At 44.6% G+C, this 18,673-nt stretch overlaps 1 protein-coding gene across 1 annotated transcript in view; it reads right to left on the bottom strand.

Moving 5' to 3' along the window:
- Positions 1-18,114, bottom strand: part of THSD4 (thrombospondin type 1 domain containing 4) — a 447,625-nt gene extending 429,511 nt beyond the window's left edge. Inside the window, exons 1-2 of the mRNA XM_070378485.1 lie at positions 17,982-18,114; positions 17,744-17,818 (exon numbers count right to left, since the gene is read on the bottom strand). Of these exons, the coding sequence (XP_070234586.1) occupies positions 17,744-17,818; positions 17,982-18,114 (208 nt within the window). The remainder of the gene's footprint in view (positions 1-17,743; positions 17,819-17,981) is intronic.
- Between the last annotated feature and the right edge of the window lie 559 nt (positions 18,115-18,673).

The raw sequence follows: 18,673 nt of genomic DNA, 5'->3' as shown, positions 1-18,673 counted from the left end.
GAAAGATTTCTCTGGAGATGGAAATGGTAATCCACTCCAGTAGTCTTGCTTGGGAAATCTCATGGACAGAGGAGCCGGGCAGGCTGCAGTTCATGGGGTCACAGAAGAGTCAGATATGACTTAGTAATTAAACAACCATGACAACAAAACTTCCATCTCAGAACATATGATACCGTGTTCATTTCTTTCTCCTGGTATCTAGGAACTCATAACTACTGAGGACAGGACCCATGTCTCCAACATTTGTATCCCTCAGTTCAATTCAGTTCAGTTCAGTTGCTCAGTTGTGTCCAGCTCTTTGCAACCCCATGGACTGCAGCATACCAGGCTTCCCTGTCCATCACCAACTCCCGGAGCTCACTCAAACTCATGTCCATCAAGTCGGTGATGCCATCCAACCATCTCATCCTCTGTTGTCCCCTTCTCCTCCTGCCTTCAATCTTCCCCAGCATCAGAGTTCTCAATACTCTTTGGAATGAGCACAACTACACTAGCAAATCCTCTCAAATTCTTTTAAGTCCCAGGGTGTCTAGAAGCTTTAGTAAAGTTCAAGTATGTTCCAATTTACCTGGTTTTTAAAGACCCGTACCTTTCAACCCCATTCATAACAGACCCAGCAGACACAGTAATGTCTGCTACTCTGTTACGTGGCCATGACTATGTGAAACATCCTGTAATTTATCTCCATACAAAGCCGTCACCAAGGGAAAGAAACATGTCTGCTTCTCAGAAAGAATGGCTGGCAACCATCAGGGCTTTGGATAAACTCAGGTCATGTGTCTTCAGTCAGAAGAAGTTTACCTTATGGACCAATCATCATACCTTAACCTGGCTGAGGGCTGAATGTAATAGAAATGCTAACACTAGGAGTGACGTCTTGGAAGTTTCTGTTTTTCCAAATGAATATTCAACATGTTCCTGGTTGGAAAAGAATGCTTAAGGAAAAAAAAAAAAAAAAAAGCAGGGGGGGTGGGGGGTGCGGAGAAAGGACAAAAGGTATCAACTAATTTAAATCACCAATCAGCCAAAAATAAAGGAACATTGTAATCTTTTCTTTGGACACTTTGGACATCAAAGAGGGGAGATGTGAGAGGTACAGGGCTATCATGATTCTTCAAAGTGGGTTTTTATTGGGTAGCTGCACACATGTACTGAGAAGTTTCAAAAAGAACCAAGGCTGGCAAACTGGGTGGAAAACCTAAGTGGCAGGAAGCAGTGGGTTTCTAAATGCAGACCAGCGTAGGCAAGTTACCATGATTTGGTAACTGACTTCTGAATCAATATGGCCCCTGGAAGGGAGTAAGGAGATAGAAGCAAAGGCAGGGACCAAGTTGGGAGCCCCGGGGAGAAAGGAAACTGGCTTCTCTGGCATTTGCAGGCCAACCTGGCTGCAGAGAAAACCATCAGCAGCCCAGAAGAAGGACCAGGCAAATGCCATCTCCACTCTCTGGTGAGAATCTGGAAATAGCTATGGCAGAGAGTTTGCTGTCTCAACCCAGATAATGAAAGCTACAGCACATGTGAGAAGCATTTAAATACTATTCTGAAGTTATAAAAGGGTTAGTTTTTGTACAAGGAGGAATTTAAGAGCGGACAGCTGGGAGGAGTAACAAGGTTAGAAGTCTCATGAAATCCACAAGTTGAGAGAAAAAAAACAAACCAGTATTTAGAGAGTAAAATCAATCAACAGAAGCAATATAGTTTAAAGACCTATTGTGACTGTATTACTTACGTATACCTTTCCTAAGGAATGTATGTTTTTTGCAATAATGACATATATATATACATATACATGATATTACAGTGGGAAACACAAAAGCTCTGCTCAGCACCAGGTGGCCCCATGGGCCCTGCCCCTCACTAGCTGAGTCTGGGCCTCTAGGCTTGGGCCAGTGGCTCTCTAATGCCTCTCACAGTGCTCATGTCCCGTGATTGATTTACCACACAACATTTCATTGTGATGCAGGGCTGCCCTCCTATAGAGTATACATGGACTTCTACTACTCCCCAGTGGAGCCCCAGCCACTCACCTGATCCCCCAGGACCACAGCTGGCCTTGGAAGCCTCTCCCCAAACAGAGGTAATTGGTACCCCAGCTGGCGCTCAAGCAAAGCTGTTCTAACCGCCGCTTGTTGACAGACCTGTCTGATTATGTTCCTTATACACAGGGACCCAAGCGGCCTCCCGTATCAGCTCAGTTTAAAGGTAACAAAACCATCCATCCTCCCAGAGGTGTTTCTTAGAAGAATTACCAACAGGCTTCATGCAGTGAAGATGTGAGAGGCATGTCCACATGCTTGGCCTGCAACTTATAAAGAGGAGACTCTGCAAACCTGGGGATGGCACACTCTCATCACCGAGTATTCTTTTCCCATATATCCTTCTCCTCAAGGTCTCAGCTCGTCTCCCCAGCTCTCCCACCTGCCTTCTTCCTAACCGTCCAAGACAACTCAAGTTTGTTGGCCGTTCTTTCCAGTTGAATGTTTTGGAACTGAAGAAATTCGACCTTAGAGTTGTGTTAACAGCAATGTTGGGAGATTTTTATTTTAAGAGAAGAAAGGAAAAGAAAAAAAATCGAGTAACAAAATGTTTACTCTGGAAGTTAGAGCATCTTGGTTCCCAGAGCAGCGGTCACTTCACCAGTTAGTGGCAGCGCCAAAGCAGATTCCCAGCAGAGAACTCGCTTCTGTTCCACTCCTCAGCTCAGCGGGGAATGACTGTGAATTCTAGGGCGCGAGGCTCCCCACCAAGAACACACGCTTCAAAGCGAAGGTGCCAAAAAGAAACACTAAACAGACTCCAATATCCCCTCGTGTTAGATACTGGGAATCATAACTTCAGGATATTTTTAGTGAGTGAATATCAAACTTAGGGACAAAACAAAATTCGGCTTCAAATAATGAAACTCAAGTTAATACACCCCACCTTGGCTTTGGTATCAAATTCACTTTTTTTCTTCTCTTTTTGGTACTTTGCAGTTTATACAATTATAAGACTGGAAATCTATCACACCAGCTGGGAAGGGATATACTATAAATGTGCTAGAATAAAATATAGATGGAGATTTAATTATCATGCTGCTCATGCTTTTTGAATAACAGTATGTCAGCACTTTCATAAACCGATTTGCATTACGTTAAAATTAATGGGCTGTAAACCTCTGCTCCTGGAGAAACATATCGTGTCTCTCCTTCCTGCTCTAACCTCCCTCCTGAGACCAGCCGCTTATCGGCTACCCTGACTGGGCCCACACTCCATGTGCCCCTCAATTACAAAGCCCCTAAAACCTCTAAGAGTAAGGATCCTATCCTATTTTGAAGACAAACGTACCCACACACAGCCTCATCCCATTTCTCCAAAACAAGGGAAAGCAAAACAAAACAAAAATCTGATCCTTTGATTAATCTCTCAGCCACACTTATTCCCACCATTGTGATTTTTTAAAGTGCTTTTATTTTGTTTTTTAATACACATATCATATATACTTTTAAAAATATTTATTTGACTGCACTGGGTCTAAGTTGCGGCATGCAGGATCTTTGATTGACATGAATTCTTTATTAGTGGCACGTGGGGTCCAGTTCCCTGACCATTGATCAAACCCTGGCCCCCTGCCTTGGCAGTGTGGGGTCTCAGTCACTGGAACACCAGGGAAGTCCCACCACGGTGACCACGGTGATCTTTGACCAACGCTAGGTATGGCCCACTTTTACCTGGGAAAGTACCATCAACTGAAGAAAAGATGGAGATGCTGTCTCTCAGGAGGTGAGCAGGTCAGAGAATATACAGAATTTCCAGGCTGAGGGCATGCGCTGTGGGGTTGGGGTTACTGACAAGGGCCAGGCAGACAGGGAAGTGATGAGGGTAGTCCGAGGCCATGTCTTCAATAAGCCAGTTAGTGGAGGGAGGCAGGGAGATAGAATAGCATTCCGAGAAAGGAGCAGCTTCATGTCACTGCTTTCCTGATAGCAGAGACCTGCATGATTGGATGAAGAAGCAAAGACCTGAGCAACAAAGGGGTCAAAACTAAAGAGAAAACGGCACAACACTGTAACTCAAATATGTGTGTGCATGCTAACTTGCTTGAGTCGTGTCTGACTCTTTGCAATCCATGGTGTGTAGCCCACCAGGCTTTTCTGTCCATGGAGTTCTCCAGGCAAGAAGACTGCAGTGGGTTAGCCTTGCTCTCCTCCGGGGATCTTCCCGATCCAGAAATTGAACCTGGGTCTCTTATATCTACTGCATTGGCAGGCAGGTTCTTTACCACTAGCACCACCGGGGAAGCCCTCAAAAAATCAACTATACTGCAATTAAAAAAAAAAAAAACTAGAGAGAGAAACAACTAAGAAAGGGAAACATTTTTCAGTGTTTCTCTGGGCTGGGCACTTCTGTATGCCTTGTATCCTCTGTATATACTGCGTTAAACTCTATCCCCACATGTCAGAGAAGCCTCATTTTAAATCAAAACACTGAAATCAGAGAAGTTAAATAATTTGTCTATAATCTCACAACTAAGAAGAACTGACATGGGATTTGAACCCAGATTAGCTTGACTTTTCTGTCCCAGTTTCCCCACCGCACGATCCTGGAGGATGGGATAGACCTGAGCACACAGGTAGGGAGAACCATTCAGAAAAAGTAAATGTGTGTCTGAAATCCAGAGTAGAGAGCTACAGAGACTGCAATACAAGCTGTGCTCGGTAAAGGAAAGCAAATTTCATAACAAAAAGGTAAAACCCTGCCTACCCAAATAGGAGCACTGCCCCCACCTTTCAAGGGGCTCACCCTGGAGATCTTTTATATTCCAAAGATGATACTGTCACTCAAAATGTTTATATGACTCCTTATTTACATGGGGTTATGGAACATGCAGCACATTTCTTTGAACAGCTTAATGGAAACAGGTGTTCATCATTTGGAACCAACTCTGAAGCAAAAGGTTGAATGGGAAAGTGTAAACTTTAATTAAAGGCTAAAACAGCCATCATAAATTGGTGTGACTGTAAGACAGAGATACTACATCTTCTCTAGCCCTGCTTGGCTCTGAATACAAGCAAAGCTCTGAGCTGTCCTCTGGAATGGGGGGATCATCAGAGTATAGACTCTAGAGGTATTGCTGTTGAAAGACAACATTCACCTAGATATCAAGTTGATGAGCAGGTGTTCCAAGAGAAGACAAATTAAAAATAGAGGATAGAGTTAACACTTCTGGGATGCAGCATCTCGGACATCCAGGACCTGCTGATGTGGTCCTCAGACCAGTAACATCAGCACCCACTGGGGCTCATTAAAAGGCAGGCTCTTGGGCGGGTTCCAGACCTCCTAAATCAAAGCGTCTGCATTTTTATAACATTTCCATGTGGCTGTGCTGCATATTAAAGTTTGAGAAGCAATGACTTGGAGGAGGAGGCCCTGTGCCAAGGGTGGGATCCTGGGAAACTTAAGGGACAACCTGGAGTCAAGGGTCCCAGGAATCACCTAAAAAGAAAGCTCTTCAAAAGCTCAGACAAGCAGGAGTTTGATTCTACTCACTTTATAACTACTGTAACCATAAGCCCAAGAGTTTCCAAGACAGTCTCAGTTTCAAATATTCTGTTCCATTCGCAGATGGCATATTATGGACGGTCTGGGGCAACAGGGATGGGCTGTTGGGTACTGTGAATGAGTACTCGGGGGTAAGATGAGTGAAGTTGTTGTGGGTATGGAGATAGGCTAGTTAGTGTGAAGGCCTGCCAAGTGTGTGGATGGCCCAGCTAATCATTTGGGCCATCCCAAATGAAAAATTAAAAAATTTTAATTAAATGAAAATGAAAAACTAAACTAAAGTCAGGAGGAAAAGCAGTCAGGGAAGGATCAATGTCAAATTAGGAGGAAAAGAGAGTGGGTTTATGCAGTATATAACAGAGGTGTCCAATAGAACTTTCTGTGACAATGGGAATGTTCTGTATCTGCTTTGTCCAATATGGTAATTACTAGCCACATGTGACTATTGAGTACTTAAAAAATAGCTGGCAAAACTAAAAAAATAAATTTCACATCTTATTTAATTTTAATTACTTTAAACTTAAAAGCTACTTGTGACTGTTGGCCACCATCCTGGAAGCACAGGTATATATAAACACCATGGATAGGAAACCACCCCTGTGCCCGCTTCAGGCACAAGGAGGACCAGCAGGATCCCCATTTAGGGAAGGGGCACTGAAGAGGCACTAAAGGTACCAGTCAAAGAAAGATAAAGGTTTGACTGAGTAGATTTAGACATAGAGAAAACAGAGATGCTGATAAAGTCAACCTTTGCCTTAAAAAAAGGTATGGCGGGGGGCGAGCAAGGGAAGATGTTCGTCTGGTGGTGGACAGGAGCAAGGTGCCAGAGTTCGAGTGGAAGAAAGATGGTATTCATGTGCAAGGGTGATCTGACACTGAGCGGACATCTACTTGGGGCAGGGGTAATGATGGCAATGGAAAATTAATTACACACAAGGTGTCTGAGCAAATAAATATGTTAAGGATAATGGGGTTCCAGTGGTTAAGAAACCACTTTCTGATGCAGGGAATGGGGGTTTGATCCCTGACTGGGGAACTAACATTGCACACGCGGTGTGGCAACTAAGACAGCACACCGCAGCTAGAAAGGCCCACGCACTGCAATGAGGAACCACGTGCCACAGTGGAGACCCGGAGCAGCCCAAAATTAAATAAAGAACAATGGGAGCTGGGTTCCTCCTCAGAGAAGACAGTTACAAATATGGAAAGGGAAAATTAAAATGAACCTTATAATGTTAAACTGAAACTTAAGATATGAATGTGAACTCACAATATTCAATGTATATATAGATGGATACAGAAATTAATGTAGATTTAAATATGTACGTGTGTGTATATACATGTGTGTGTATATATATATATATATATATATATATATATATATATATTTTGGCCTTGGAATACGGAATGAAGCAGGGCAAAGACTAATAGAGTTTTGCCAGGAAAATGCACTGGTCATAACAAATACCCTCTTCCAACAACACAAGAGAAGACTCTATACATGGACATCACGAGATGGTCAACACCAAAATAAGATTGATTATATTCTTTGCAGCCAAGGATGCAGAAGCTCTATACAGTCAGCAAAAACAAGACCAGGAGCTGACTGTGGCTTAGACCATGAACTCCTTATTGCCAAATTCAGACTTAAATTGAAGAAAGTAGGGAAAACCACTAGACCATTCAGGTATGACCTAAATCAAATCCCTTATGATTATACAGTGGAAGTGAGAAATAGATTTAAGGGCCTAGATCTGATAGATAGAGTGCCTGATGAACTATGGAATGAGGTTCATGACATTGTACAGGAGACAGGGATCAAGACCATTCCCATAGAAAAGAAATGCAAAAAAGCAAAATGGCTGTCTGGGGAGGCCTTACAAATAGCTGTGAAAAGAAGAGAAGCGAAAAGCAAAGGAGAAAAGAAAAGATATAAACATCTGAATGCAGAGTTCCAAAGAATAGCAAGAAGAGATAAGAAAGCCTTCTTCAGCGATCACTGCAAAGAAATAGAGGAAAACGACAGAATGGGAAAGACTAGGGATCTCTTCAAGAAAATCAGAGATACCAAAGGAACATTTCATGCAAAGATGAGCTCGATAAAGGACAGAAATGGTATGGACCTAACAGAAGCAGAAGATATTAAGAAGAGATGGCAAGAATACACAGAAGAACTGTACAAAAAAGATCTTCACGACCAAGATAATCATGACCTAGAGCCAGACATCCTGGAATGTGAAGTCAAGTGGGCCTTAGAAAGCATCACTACGAACAAAGCTAGTGGAGGTGATGGAATTCCAGTTGAGCTATTCCAAATCCTGAAAGATGACGCTGTGAAAGTGCTGCACTCAATATGCCAGCACATTTGGAAAACTCAGCAGTGGCCACAGGACTGGAAAAGGTCAGTTTTCATTCCAATCCCAAAGAAAGGCAATGTCAAAGAATGTTCAAACTACCACACAATTGCACTCATCTCACACACTAGTAAAGTAATGCTCAAAATTCTCAAGCCAGGCTTCAGCAATACATGAACCGTGAACTTCCTGATGTTCAAGCTGGTTTTAGAAAAGGCAGAGGAACCAGAGATCAAATTGCCAACATCCGCTCGATCATAGAAGAAGCAAGAGAGTTCCAGAAAAACATCTATTTCTGCTTTATTGACTATGCCAAAGCCTTTGACTGTGTGGATCACAATAAACTGTGGAAAATTCTGAAAGAGATGGGAATACCAGACCACCTGATCTGCCTCTTGAGAAATTTGTATGCAGGTCAGGAAGCAACAGTCAGAACTGGACATGGAACAACAGACTGGTTCCAAATAGGAAAGAGTATGTCAAGGCTGTATATTTTCACCCTGTTTATTTAACTTCTATGCAGAGTACATCATGAGAAACGCTGGACTGGAAGAAACACAAGCTGGAATCAAGATTGCCGGGAGAAATATCAATAATCTCAGCTATGCAGATGACACCACCCTTATGGCAGAAAGTGAAGAGGAACTCAAAAGCCTCTTGATGAAAGTGAAAGTGGAGAGTGAAAAAGTTGGCTTAAAGCTCAACATTCAGAAAACGAAGATCATGGCATCTGGTCCCACCACTTCATGGGAAATAGATGGGTAAACAGTGGAAACAGTGTCAGACTTTATTTTTCTGGGCTCTAAAATCACTACAGATGGTGACTGCAGCCATGAAATTAAAAGACGCTTACTCCTTGGAAAGAAAGTTATGACCAACCTAGATAGCATATTCAAAAGCAGAGACATTACTTTGCCAATAAAGTTTCGTCTAGTCAAGGCTATGGTTTTTCTGTGGTCATGTATGGATGTGAGAGTTGGACTGTGAAGAAGGCTGAGTGCCGAAGAATTGATGCTTTTGAACTGTGGTGTTGGAGAAGACTCTTGAGAGTCCCTTGGACTGCAAGGAGATCCAACCAGTCCATTCTGAAGGAGTTCAGCCCTGGGATTTCTTTGGAAGGAATGATGCTAAAGCTGAAACTCCAGTACTTTGGCCACCTCATGCGGAGAGTTGACTCATTGGAAAAGACTCTGATGCTGGGAGGGATTGGGGGCAGGAGGAGAAGGGGACAACAGAGGATGAGATGGCTGGATGGCATCACTGACTCGATGGATGTGAGTCTGAGTGAACTCCGGGAGTTGGTGATGGACAGGGAGGCCTGGCGTGCTGTGATTCATGGGGTCGCAAAGAGTCGGACACGACTGAGTGACTGATCTGATCTGATCTGATCTGACACATACATACATATTGCCTAGCTTTGTCCACCTTGAGGGCCTGGGAACAGCAATGCCCTAGTAGCAATAGGCACACCTGTTTTCCAGATCTTGGCTTCTAAATTTCATTTCCCACTTAAGCCAACCAAGTTTCCTTGGGAAAATGGCTGATTCCAGGGCTTGGATTGGAAAAATACAATATAAGCTTGGAGCATCCTATTGTGCCAGATAGTGAGACAGGGCTTGGGGCGTGAATAATGTTGACACTCAGCCTTCTTTCTGGTCCAACTCTCACATCCATACTTGACAACTGGAAAAACCACAGCTTTAATGATATGAATAATGAGGGCGTGTCAAAAAAGACACAGACAGACAGGCCCCCCATGGGCAAATTAGGACAATATGAGCCTCAAAATAAGAAATGACTGTAACAAATCATAACCCATTGAATATAATAGAAATCCATGTGTCCATACTGATATAAATAAACGATCACATAAAGGAATGAATAAACACGATGTACCATCTGCTAGGATACAATAAGAACACACCACCTCTTCTGTGATTTTCCTGCTGGAAACACACAGCCTGAATCTAGTCTTGAGGAAACTCCAGACAAACCCAAACTGAGGGCCATCCTACGTAATAAATGGCCTGCACTCTTCAAATATGTCAAGGTCATGAAAGTCCAGGGAAGACTGAGAAATTTCTCCAGATTGAAGGAGACCAAAGAGATACAACAACTAAATATAACATATGATTCTGAACTTAGATTCTTTCACTATGAGAACATTCTTGGGACAATTGATGAAATGTGAACGATGTTGGACGGTAGTAACATACCAATATTAATTTGCTGATTTTGATGGACTTGTGATTATGTGTGAGAACGTCTCTGTTTATAGGCAATACAGCATGCAGGGGTGATGGTGCACCCCGCTGGCAATGTACTCAAAAAGTTCAGGGAAAAAATAATTCTGGGTACAGGACTTGCAACTTTTCTGTAAGTTTAGGACTGTTTCGATGTTAAAAATAAAAATAAACCATGTTTATCTATTTTGGGCCGATGGATGGTAATGGAAACTCCTTGGAGACATTTCAGAAAGATGTTCTTCTTTAGCAAAAAGAGAGAACACGATTATGCTCATGCTCAGTCACGTCTGACTCTTTGCAACCCCATGGACTGTAGCCTGCCAGGCTCCTCTGTCCATGGGATTTTCCAGGCAAGAATACTGGAGTGGGCTGCCATTTCCTCTTCCAGGGGATCTTCCTGATTCAGGGATCAAACCCGCATCTCCTTTGTTTCCTGCACGGCAGGCAGATTTTTTACCTGTTGAGCCAAAAGGGTCAAAGGATTGTAATGGAAATTCCTTAAAGATATCTCGGGCTTCCCTTGTGGCTCAGCTGGTAAAGAACCCCCGCCGCAATGCGGGAGACTTGGGTTCAATCCCTGGGTTAGGAAGATCTTCTGGAGAGGGAAAGACTACCCACTCCAGTATTCTGGCCTGGAGAATTCCACAGACTGTACAGTCCATGGGGTCGCAAAGAGTCAGACACAGCTGAGCAACTTTCACTTTCACTTTGGAGACATCTCAGAAAGATGTTCTTGTCTAGCAAAAAGAGAGAACAGTGTGCAGAAAATATCTTCCCTTCCATGTGACCCAGACATCTATGTGTTGAAGCTGATGCTGGGAGCTGTGGCAATCATCCTGTGAATGAGGAAAAGTCACTAGAAACTCAGAGAAACCATCCCAGGGACTGATGCTGTGGAGTTTCTAAATTAGCAAGCCCACAACCTGCCTCCTTCCAGATTTCTTATGTGTGATTTATCACCAAATCTAGATTAAGAGAAGAAAAAAAAAATCTGCCATCAGGCAGCACTAGCTCTCCTGTTTGAAGAAAGGGGTCCATCAAAGAATTCAGCTCTCCCACTACAGGCTACTCAGTTACCTTTGGCTCTGTGTTTTAGCTTCCCATCCTCCACCGCCTGAAGGTGCTGACATGTAAAATACCCTTCTTATTGACAGACCACTAGGCTACAACTTCTCCCTACTCAAAGTCAGTCCCTCATTCACCCTACCTACACACACACACACACACAGTGAAACAGAACAAAAATGTACCTTACAGAAAGGAGAAATCACATCTCTATTTAGAGCCAATGTCACAGACCCCGTCTAGACTAAGGAAGGTCAAGGATAAAGATGAAGAAACTTGGCAGCAGTTTTCCTTTGGATTTTAAGCCTCATGCTCTCCCCCTAGAATATTTTACCTCGTGAAGTCTGCACCCCTCTTTCCACACGTTTCCCTCAGGACTTCGTACATACTCAGAATTCTTGGCTCACTTTCTTGCCATCACACCTAAAGGGCATCTCCCACCTGGGCAGCTCTCACTGGTTAGACCTGAGAAACAGACGTCAATACTACACTATTTTCAAATCCTTCCCATGGCCCTGAAGATTCTAGTGAGCGAGGTCAATTTGTTTGGCTGATCTTGTACATATGAACACAGAATCCACAGAGGCAAGCATGAGAAATCGTTTTGAATGCTTGCAGTAAAACTCAGTATTTCCATGTCTTTTTTTTTCCCCCTTGAGTGTGAAAATAATGCCTCTACCCTAAGCCCAGAGAAACTTTTGCACCATTTACTATTTTCCCTAAATTAACACGTCCAGCAAGAAACTAAAGATAAGCCTATAGCACAGTGCTAAGTGTCAAGGAGGGCACGAAGGATAAAGGACGTGAGGTTTTTTTGAGCAGACACCCAGCTAGTGTGCTGGAGAGGCAGCTCATATATGTTTGGAGAGGCAATCAACACTTCTCTTTTTTTTACATTTTTATCTATCTCTGTATCTGTTTACGGCTGCACTGGGTCTTTGTTGCTGTACGTTGGCTTTCTCTAGCTGCAGAGAGAAAAAAGACTTTCTATTGGGGAGGGGGGTGGGCTACTCTTGTGGTGTGCAGGCTTCTCGTTGCCATGGCTTCTCTTGTGTAGCTCGGGCTCAGTAGTGGCGCTTGGGCCTGGCTGCCCTGTGGCATGTGGAATCCTCTCCGACCAGGGATCAAACATGTGTCCCCTGCATTAGCAGGCGATTTCTTAACCTCTGGACCACCAGGGAAGTCCCAGTCAATGCATCTTGAGAATCAGGAGGGAGTAGAGGGTTCAGTAGTAGAAAGTGACCTCCTCCCAAATAGATCCAAACCTGAACCCTGGAACTTTGAATGTGATTTTATTTGTCAAAAGGGTCGTTGCAGATGAAGGATCCTGAAATGAGACCATCTTGGATTTAGGGTAACCCTAAATCTGGAGAAGGAAATGGCAATCCACTCCAGTATTCTTGCCTGGGAAATCCCATGGACAGAGGAGCCTGGAGGGCTACAGTCCATGAAGTCACAGAAGAGTCGGATACAACTTAGCAATTCAATAACAACCAATCCAAAGGCAGGTGTTCCTATGAGAGTGGTGGAGGTAGACCAAAGTCACAGACACACACAGAAAGGCACCACGTGAAGAAAGAGGCAGCGGTCGAGGGATGCGGGGTAGGAGAGCCGTGGATTATCAGCAGTCATCAAGGCAGGAGAGAGGCATGGGACCCCCGGAAGGAGTCAATGCTATCCACACCTTGGTTTCAGACTCTGCCCTCTGAATTCACAAGAGAATAAATTCCTCTTGTTTCAAGCTATCACGTCTATGATCTTTTGTTATAGTACCCCTAGGAAGCTTGTAGAGTGGGCAAGGCAGGTCATTGAAGGGTAGGCTCTGTCAAGAAAAGAAATCATCTTCCCTCCCAGTGCTGATGAACACAGGCTCTGGCGCATGGATGAAATGGAACTTTTTGGGGGTGTGGCAAAGGCTGTTTCTCTGAAGACCCTTTTGTGGGCAGAACTGGGCAGAGAAAGGAAGATAGCAGAGAGCCTCAAACAAATGGGGATGGCAAACACCTTCTGAGACTCAGCACTTGACTTTCTCTGAGGGTCTAGGTGGGTCTGACATCAAAGATCCCAGGAGCTGAGTTCACCATGAGGAAAGGGGCATCTAGTTGGTGTGCTGGGCCCCTATCTGTGATGTGGGGTGGGGAAGGCCTCTTTGGCGTTGCTTACAACTGAGGCTGGGCTCCCTCCAACATAGATGCCTGGCACAGCAATTCTGTCCTAAAAGTAGGGATGGGTATGTTGGAGTCAGCCAGAAGGGTTACCACCATAGGGCACCCAGGGGCGGCTCTGCAGCCCTTCAGGGTCTGTCCCTGCCAGCACCTCAGGGCAGGGGCAGAAGGGGACACAGGGAGCCAGGTGAGGGAGTCTAGAAAGTGGAATATGTTTCATTGTATGTAACCTACAATGGTATGTAGGTATGTAACCCTAACCCTAACCCTAATTGTATGGAGGGCAATTCAGTGGGAGGTCTGAGAAGGGAGAGATACAGATGCTAAGGCCGCACCTCTTTTGTTTCCAGGGGTTGACAGAGTGCCTGCAAGGAAAGGACCACAGACCTGAGAGCACATACACCCCTACTTCTTTACTAGATTGACCATTTATACCGCGGATAGTTCACACTTCCTACAACAGTCTCTAACACAAATGGCCTCTCCCTTTCAGCTCCCCATGCTGTAAAACCTCATCAGCTGTGTTATTTTTAAACTCCAGGAAGAAAATGGAATTTACTATATGTTGCTATAGCATTTACTGCTCCGTTTTTATAAAAAGCATTTCAGTCACTTGATCTGTTGTTTTCTCTATCAGGACATCCATCAACCAACCCACTCATCTATCCTTCTGTGTGTGTGTGTGTGTGTGTGTGTGTGTGTGTGTGTGTGTGTGTGTGAGTGAGAGAGAGAGATGCATTAAAGATGCCTGGAAAAATGTTCACCTACTGTTAACACAAATTAATTCTCAGTGGTGGAATCTGGAGTGATTTTTTTTTTACTTTCTTTCTAGCTTTCATCTGGATTGTTTGAATTCTTCACATTGGACACATGCTAATTTTAGAAAAAATTAAGGTACTAGGTCATTATTTGAAAAGAAATGGAATAAAATTCCCATAAGTTGAAGTAAATAGAAAGGAGGGAAGGGGAGGGAAAAGAAGAGAGGATAGAATAAAAGAAGAGAAAAAAAGGAAAGAGAAGAAAAGAGAAAAGAAAACAAACAGGAGAGAATGAGACCCACTCCAAAGAAATGCTGAGGCTATGATCGGGATACCCACCTTAGAAACCCTGAGCGTGGTGTTAGGCCTTCCTGTTCCATTTTCAGGAGTGAATCTCCTTGGAAAGCTTATGGAAGAGTCTCTGGAGGCTCATTCAAGCCCAAACACCAGCTGCCTCTCCTACAAAGGAAAGCCTGCAAGGTAGGATGGTGGGAGGGAGCCACAGCCAAGGGCTTCCAGAAGGCAGATGGCACAGCAAGCTTTGGTGTTGCATGGAAAGAGCCACACGTCCTGGTTCCTCTCACTTACTCCCTTGAGGATTTGTTTTGAGAGGCCAGAACCTTTCACCTTCAGGGTGGCGACATTTTAGACTCTCTGGTCCTCACAGTTCCAGGACTTCTTCTATATCTGGAACTTCAAAGTGACCTTCCAGATGTTCCTCAACCTCTAGGAGCGTTAGGTTCCTGATCTATGAAGTGGGGATACAAGATCCATCCTAGCAAAGGGCCAAACCAACCATGAATCTTAGCAGGCAGGTCATGGTGTCCTTCCTCTGCAAACACAGCCTGGTCAAGATTCACAGTACAAAGCAGATCAGCCCCCAACTACTGAGTACCTGCTTTATACATCTTTGTCATTTAACAGCATTCTAGGAGGTGGGCTCTTTAATTATTCACATTTTATAAATTAGGAAGTTGAGGCACAGAGAAGTTAAGAACTTGCCTCAAGTTACAAGCTTGCAAACGCTAGTGCTGGGGTTTTCATCTAAGCAATCCATCTCTTAAACACTGTACCTTATGCTTATGTGATGATAAATAATATATGGCTCTTATTTCCATGGCACTAGTAGTAATGAACCCTCCAGCCAATGCAGTAGATGTAAAGAGATGTGGGTTGAATCCCTGGATCAGGAAGATCCCCTGGAAGATGAAATGGCAACCACTCCAGTATTCTTGTCTGGATAATCCCATGGACAGAGGCTACAGACCAGGGGGTCGCAAAGAGTTGGGCATGACTGAAGTGACTTAGCACAGTGCAGTTGTTTTCAATGAGGTTACATTTTTAGGTATGGACAAGGCACTTAAATATATAAAAATATACTGTGATCAGTTTAACAGGACATGTGTGCTAAGCACAGATGTAACCCAGGGGTAAAATAATAAAATAGCTGTGAAGGCCAAGGAAGATTTCCTAAGACTGATGAAACTCAATCTGGCTTTTGAAGGATGAATGGAAGGTTTTCTGGGTTAAAAAATAAAGAAATGTAAAGGAGGCCCAGGCAGAAGGAAGGGTTTAGGTAGGCAGCAGAGACCCCCTCCCCCTCAAAAAGGAAAAAGGAAGAAGAAAAGAAAAAAAGCGAGAAACTGCATAGAACACTGAAAACGTTTAAGGAGACAAAACACACTAGGAAAGCTAAAATGCTATGAAGAGCAGAGCACAATGCACAGAAGCAGTGATATCTCAAGCGCCGAAAACAAGGCTGACAAAAGCGATCTGGGACGAGGTCAGGACAAGATGGCCCGGGAGAAAGCAAGGCACAGAGAAGGCCAGCTGCTGCAGCGACACAGGGTAACTGCCTTGCAAGGAACTTATCCTATAAACGCCAGCCACACAGGCGTGCCTGTAGCTCCCTTCCTGTAGGAACAAAGGTGACCCCTAGGGTAGACAGGTAGCTCCAGAACCCGGACCTTGATCTCAGCTCTGGTCATCCCAAATTGGAGCCTGTCATCTTCGCTAGGCCTACGCTGGTGGTTCAAGTTAGAGGGACTTTTCCATTTGATCTTAATTCCCTCTTCTCTTACCTCCCACTAAGAGTCTGTTCCTGCAAGAGGCTGGTTATGAGGTTTATGAGAGCCTTTTCCTTCTAATAATCTCAGTTTTCCGTCACCGATTCAGCAAACCCAAATAACAGAACTTGCTCAAAAACAAAAAGCTGAACTCTAGTTCTTTTGAGCCGAAGGCACGTGCCTCCTAATCTCCCTTCCTTTCTCTAAAGACGCCATAAAAGGAGAAATCAGAGCTGAAAGAACCTCACTGTGGAGCAGATCAGCATATTAATTTATACAGTCCACATACTCTCGGCATTACCTCACGGCCTGATTCTAGGTTCCATGTGTGAGTAGGGACTGAGTGAGTGATGCTCCCTGATGCATGAGGCTGGCTTAGACACAGGTCCAAAGAACACTGATCATGCAATGTGGGAGCAGACTCTGCTTCTGGAGTCTCTGTGCTACCAAGGAGAGCTCGGAGAGGTCAGGGCAGGGGGACCTGAGCCACCACCAAGGAATCCTGACATTTCAAACCAAGCCAAGATTGCAGGACTGGCTCAAGGTCACTTAGCTAAGGAAGGGGGCTAGCATTTAAAGCTCAAACTTCAGATTCTTCAATGTTAAAAACCATACTTTGAGCTCAGTTCTTTTTTAAAAAATTTATTTTTAATTGCATGATAATTGCTTTATAATATTGTGTTCGTTTCTTCCATACATCAATATGAATCAGCCATAGGGATACATCTGTCCCCTTCCTCTTGAACCTCCCTCCCACCTCCCACCCGCCCCACCCCTCTTGTTACAGAGCATGGGCTTTGAGCTCCCTGCCACCCCTTGAGTGCTCAATCACGTCCAAGCTCTTTGTGACCCCACGGACTGCAGCCCACCAGGCTCCTCTGTGCATGGAATTTTCCAGGCACAAATACTGGAGTAGGCTGCCATTTCCTATTCCAGAGGATCTTCTTGACCCAGGGATTAAACACGTGTCTCTTGCATCTCCCACACTGGTAGGCAGATTCTTTACCAACGGTGCCACCTGGGAAGTCCCTGTGTATACAGCAAATTCCCACTGGCTACCTATTTTACATATGGTGATATGTATGCTTCAACGTTACTCTTTCCATTTGTCCTCCCTCTCCTTCCCCCATGAACCAGTTCTTGGGGAAATAAGCTGATGGCCTTTGGGGAGGAGAAGACGGAGGGATTTACCATCAGCACAGGGAGGGGAGATGTGAACACCAGCCTTTGTTAGGTACTGCTGGGTGATAAACTGTTTAACACAGTTCTGTTAACCCTCACAATCCTTCATGGACATCATCAGTACCCTGATTTATTTATATAGGGAGGGGGCTGAGGGTAAGAAAGGCTCAGAAACTGGACCACAGTCAGTTAGTGAATGAGAGTCTGGATTAGAACTCAGTCTGACCTTCAAATGAGCATTCTGCCTACATCATACTGCCTCCAGAAGTCACTTTACTAACCCCTCCAGCCTTTGGGGCATGTTTCCAGGCATCCTAGCCTTCTATCAGGCCCATGAGGGGCACCCAACATGCAGAGGCTTACCTTCCAGCCCGGCAGAGGCTTTTGTAGCCCGGGGCCCAGCTTTTTGAGACCCCCCCAGGGCTGAATAGAGATTTGCTGCATGGATGGCCTGCCAGGACAGAGCGTTTGAGGGCTCTCTCATCCTATTCCTGGCTGGGAAACCCTTTTGCTATTTATCAGTCTAGACCAGTTTATCCAGTTCCGATTTAGGATGATTTTTTACAAGTTAACTAGTTGATTCTTGTAGGGTTTAGCTCACAGGGCAAGTATTTGTGGTTTTTCTCCTGGGGCGACAGACACTGAATAAGCAGGGCCAGGCCCTCTGGGGCCAGGTTTCCCCCAGCTAACTCGGTTTCAGTCTGCTCCTCACTCCTGGTGCCACCAGCGGCCATGGGGCCTAGCTTACTCATCTACCTGGACCCTAAGCACAGCTGCTGGGTTCTCTGAACTTCCAGGCTGGGTCCACCATCCATTCTACATCTGGCCCGGCAGCTACAAGGACTACTACCTTCCTACTACATTTTCTCTTGGGTTGGGAAATAGCCACTCAGCTTGGCTTCCACCTTTACAGGTGGAACTAGAGAGCAACTCAGCGCTGCACCCAGTCCAGCCACATCCATATCCATGGATGTCCTCAGCCTAGCCCAGGACCAGGTGGTCATTCCAGCCCTGCTTCTTCCTCCACTCTTCCCCCTCCCCTACCGGACAGACACGTGTGCGCACACTCTGGTTTGTCCTAAGATCTGGAAGGGCTGGGCAGGTAACAAAAAGCCCTCAAGCAACTGCTGTTCAATGACTAATTGTCTGACTCTTCGTGACCCCATGGACTGAAGCACACCAGGCTCCTCTGTTCCCCATTATCTCCCAGAGATTGCTCAAATTCATGTCCACTGATTTGGCACCCAAGCAAATAACGCCCTTTGTTTTCCTAAGGTGTATGTTTAAATGTGA

Source organism: Bos mutus, chromosome 10 (assembly GCF_027580195.1).
Source record: "Bos mutus isolate GX-2022 chromosome 10, NWIPB_WYAK_1.1, whole genome shotgun sequence".
Classification (NCBI taxonomy): Eukaryota; Metazoa; Chordata; class Mammalia; order Artiodactyla; family Bovidae; genus Bos; species Bos mutus.
The sequence above is the reverse complement of the archived record's forward strand: the minus strand, read 5'-3'. Positions and strand labels throughout refer to the sequence as shown.